General features: G+C 65.9%; 1 protein-coding gene across 2 annotated transcripts in view; it reads left to right on the forward strand.

Moving 5' to 3' along the window:
• The window catches only part of LOC112115752 (rho family-interacting cell polarization regulator 1-like), a 10,629-nt gene that overhangs the window by 5,350 nt on the left and 3,302 nt on the right, over positions 1-1,977 (forward strand). For both annotated transcript variants that reach the window (XM_029912033.1, XM_026653894.2), the window contains exons 5-8: positions 403-577; positions 893-1,028; positions 1,258-1,419; positions 1,742-1,900. In XM_029912033.1, the coding sequence (XP_029767893.1) occupies positions 403-577; positions 893-1,028; positions 1,258-1,419; positions 1,742-1,900 (632 nt within the window). The remainder of the gene's footprint in view (positions 1-402; positions 578-892; positions 1,029-1,257; positions 1,420-1,741; positions 1,901-1,977) is intronic.

Raw genomic sequence — 1,977 nt, forward strand, 5'->3', positions numbered from 1 at the left:
CTCCTGGGTTCTGTGCTCGCAGGGCGGCAGCGGGTGCTGGGGGTGAGCACCCAGCCCCTGGAGTGCCCCACCTGCCCCTCCATGCACAGAGGGGCCTGCTGCCCCACAGCTGTGCCTGCGCGTCTCGGAGCACTGGGGCCGTTGGGGGTGGGGATGAGCGTGCGTGTTGTCTGCGGGCTCAGCAGCAGCAGGGTGCTCAGTAGGGAGGTCCTACGTAAACCATGGCTCTTTTTTTCTTCCTTTGTTGCAAGTTCACCTGCAGCAGAACTGGAAGGATTTAACCCCCAGCCCTGGGAGCTGGAGGCTGTTCCTCGGGGCAGGACAGTTGGCGCCTGTGGCTGAGGTGGGGGGGGTTCCCTTGCTTTGTGGGCGTGTGTTTACGTGTCCCCCCCGTTCCTGCAGGAGGGCTGGCGGGGCTCGTGCTGCGGGCGGGGCATTGGGAGGCTGCGAGGCGACGGCCGAGGACACCGGCACGTGCAGCGGCTCTGAGGGCAGCTCTGACCCCATGAGCACCGGCAATGAGTTCCTGGACAGGGCCGTGGTGCTGCACCTCAGTAACTGCAACCGCCTGCTGCTGGTGAGTGTGCGGAATGGGAAGCCGTGTGGCGGGGGGCATCTGCTGGCACGCGGGGCTGTGGCCTTGCTGAAGGCTCCTGCAGAGTGGGGGGCCGGCGGGGCGCCAGGCTGGCAACCTCTGAAGTGCCTGGTGGGGTGGCACCAGCCAGCCCAAGCACAGACTCCCCCTTGGCCAACACCGAGGGATGCTGCGGGCTGGCACGAGCCGTGACAGCTGCTGCCCCCAGCTCTGAAGGTAGACGGGCACGCTGGGAGTGTGCAGGCACCCCCAGGCACTGATCCTGCCCCCAAGCGCTGACATGTCTGTGACTTGCAGAAATTGGGCACATTTGGGCCGCTGCGGTGCCGGGAGATGTACGCCCTGGACAAGCTGATGAGGGAAGCGCAGGTGCTGGAGATTGTCTGCCAGCTGACGGAGGAGAAATCGGGAGTGGCCAACGTTGCAGCGGAAGGTAAAGGTCCTGGCACAGCGCCCATCCCAAGCCCACGGACGGGCACCACGGAGTACTGCCTGCCAGAGTGTGTGCTGGGGTCAGAGGGCTGGGGCTCGCCACTGGGGTCTGTGCTGGGCTCCCTGACGCAGTCCCGGTGATGGCGAGCGAAGCCTGCCCCTATGCTGGCAGTGCCAGCAGCGTGCCCCGTGCTGGGCGCGGATGGCCCTGACCGTGTCTCTGCCCACAGTGGTGCAGTTCTCCACCCGGAAGGAGGGGGTGCTGGCCTTCTGGGACCGCTGCGTGGAGCAGCCCAATGTGTACACCTGCCCCGTGGAGCGGTTCCTGCGCACGCTCAGTGCCCAGTATGCAGCACCCGTGGCTGAGCGGCAGCCGGGCCTGGCAGACTCAGGTGAGTGCAGTCTTGGGGCACCCCGCACTGCCTGGATGGGCTGAGAGCTCTGGGCAATGGCTCAGCTCCAATTGGCCTTCTCTGGCTCCCCCACCCGGGCACAGAGTGACTCTGAGAGCCGAGAAAAGAACCCAGGAGTCCTGCCTCCCAGTCGTCTGCTTTGGCCAGCCTGTCCCGCCCCTCCAGGAAATGCCAGTGGTGGCAAAGTACCAACCTGCTGGAGGGGGCCGTTTTGGTGCCAACCCAGACGGCCTTGGGGCATTGTGCCAGGGAGGTGCCCGGGCTGCCCCAGGGGTACTAACCTGGTGCCCTCTCCCTGCAGTGTGCGTGAAGCTTGTGGAGGATGTGCTGGACCGGCGGCTGCCCAAGCGCCCTGGGAGTAGCCAGGGTGAGCAGCTCACCATCTTCCAGTACTGGAGCCACTTCGAGTCGCTCCCCGTGTCTACACTGGATGCCTACGTCATGGAGCTGGCTGAGGAAGGTAAGAGCCTGCAGCCCCCTCATAGCTCCAGCGCTGGCACAGGCGGGGCACTGGTGCGCTTCCTGTGCTCAAGGGGT

The sequence above is a fragment of the Terrapene carolina genome, unplaced genomic scaffold (assembly GCF_002925995.2).
Source record: "Terrapene carolina triunguis isolate 2854851 unplaced genomic scaffold, T_m_triunguis-2.0 Scaffold168, whole genome shotgun sequence".
Classification (NCBI taxonomy): Eukaryota; Metazoa; Chordata; order Testudines; family Emydidae; genus Terrapene; species Terrapene triunguis.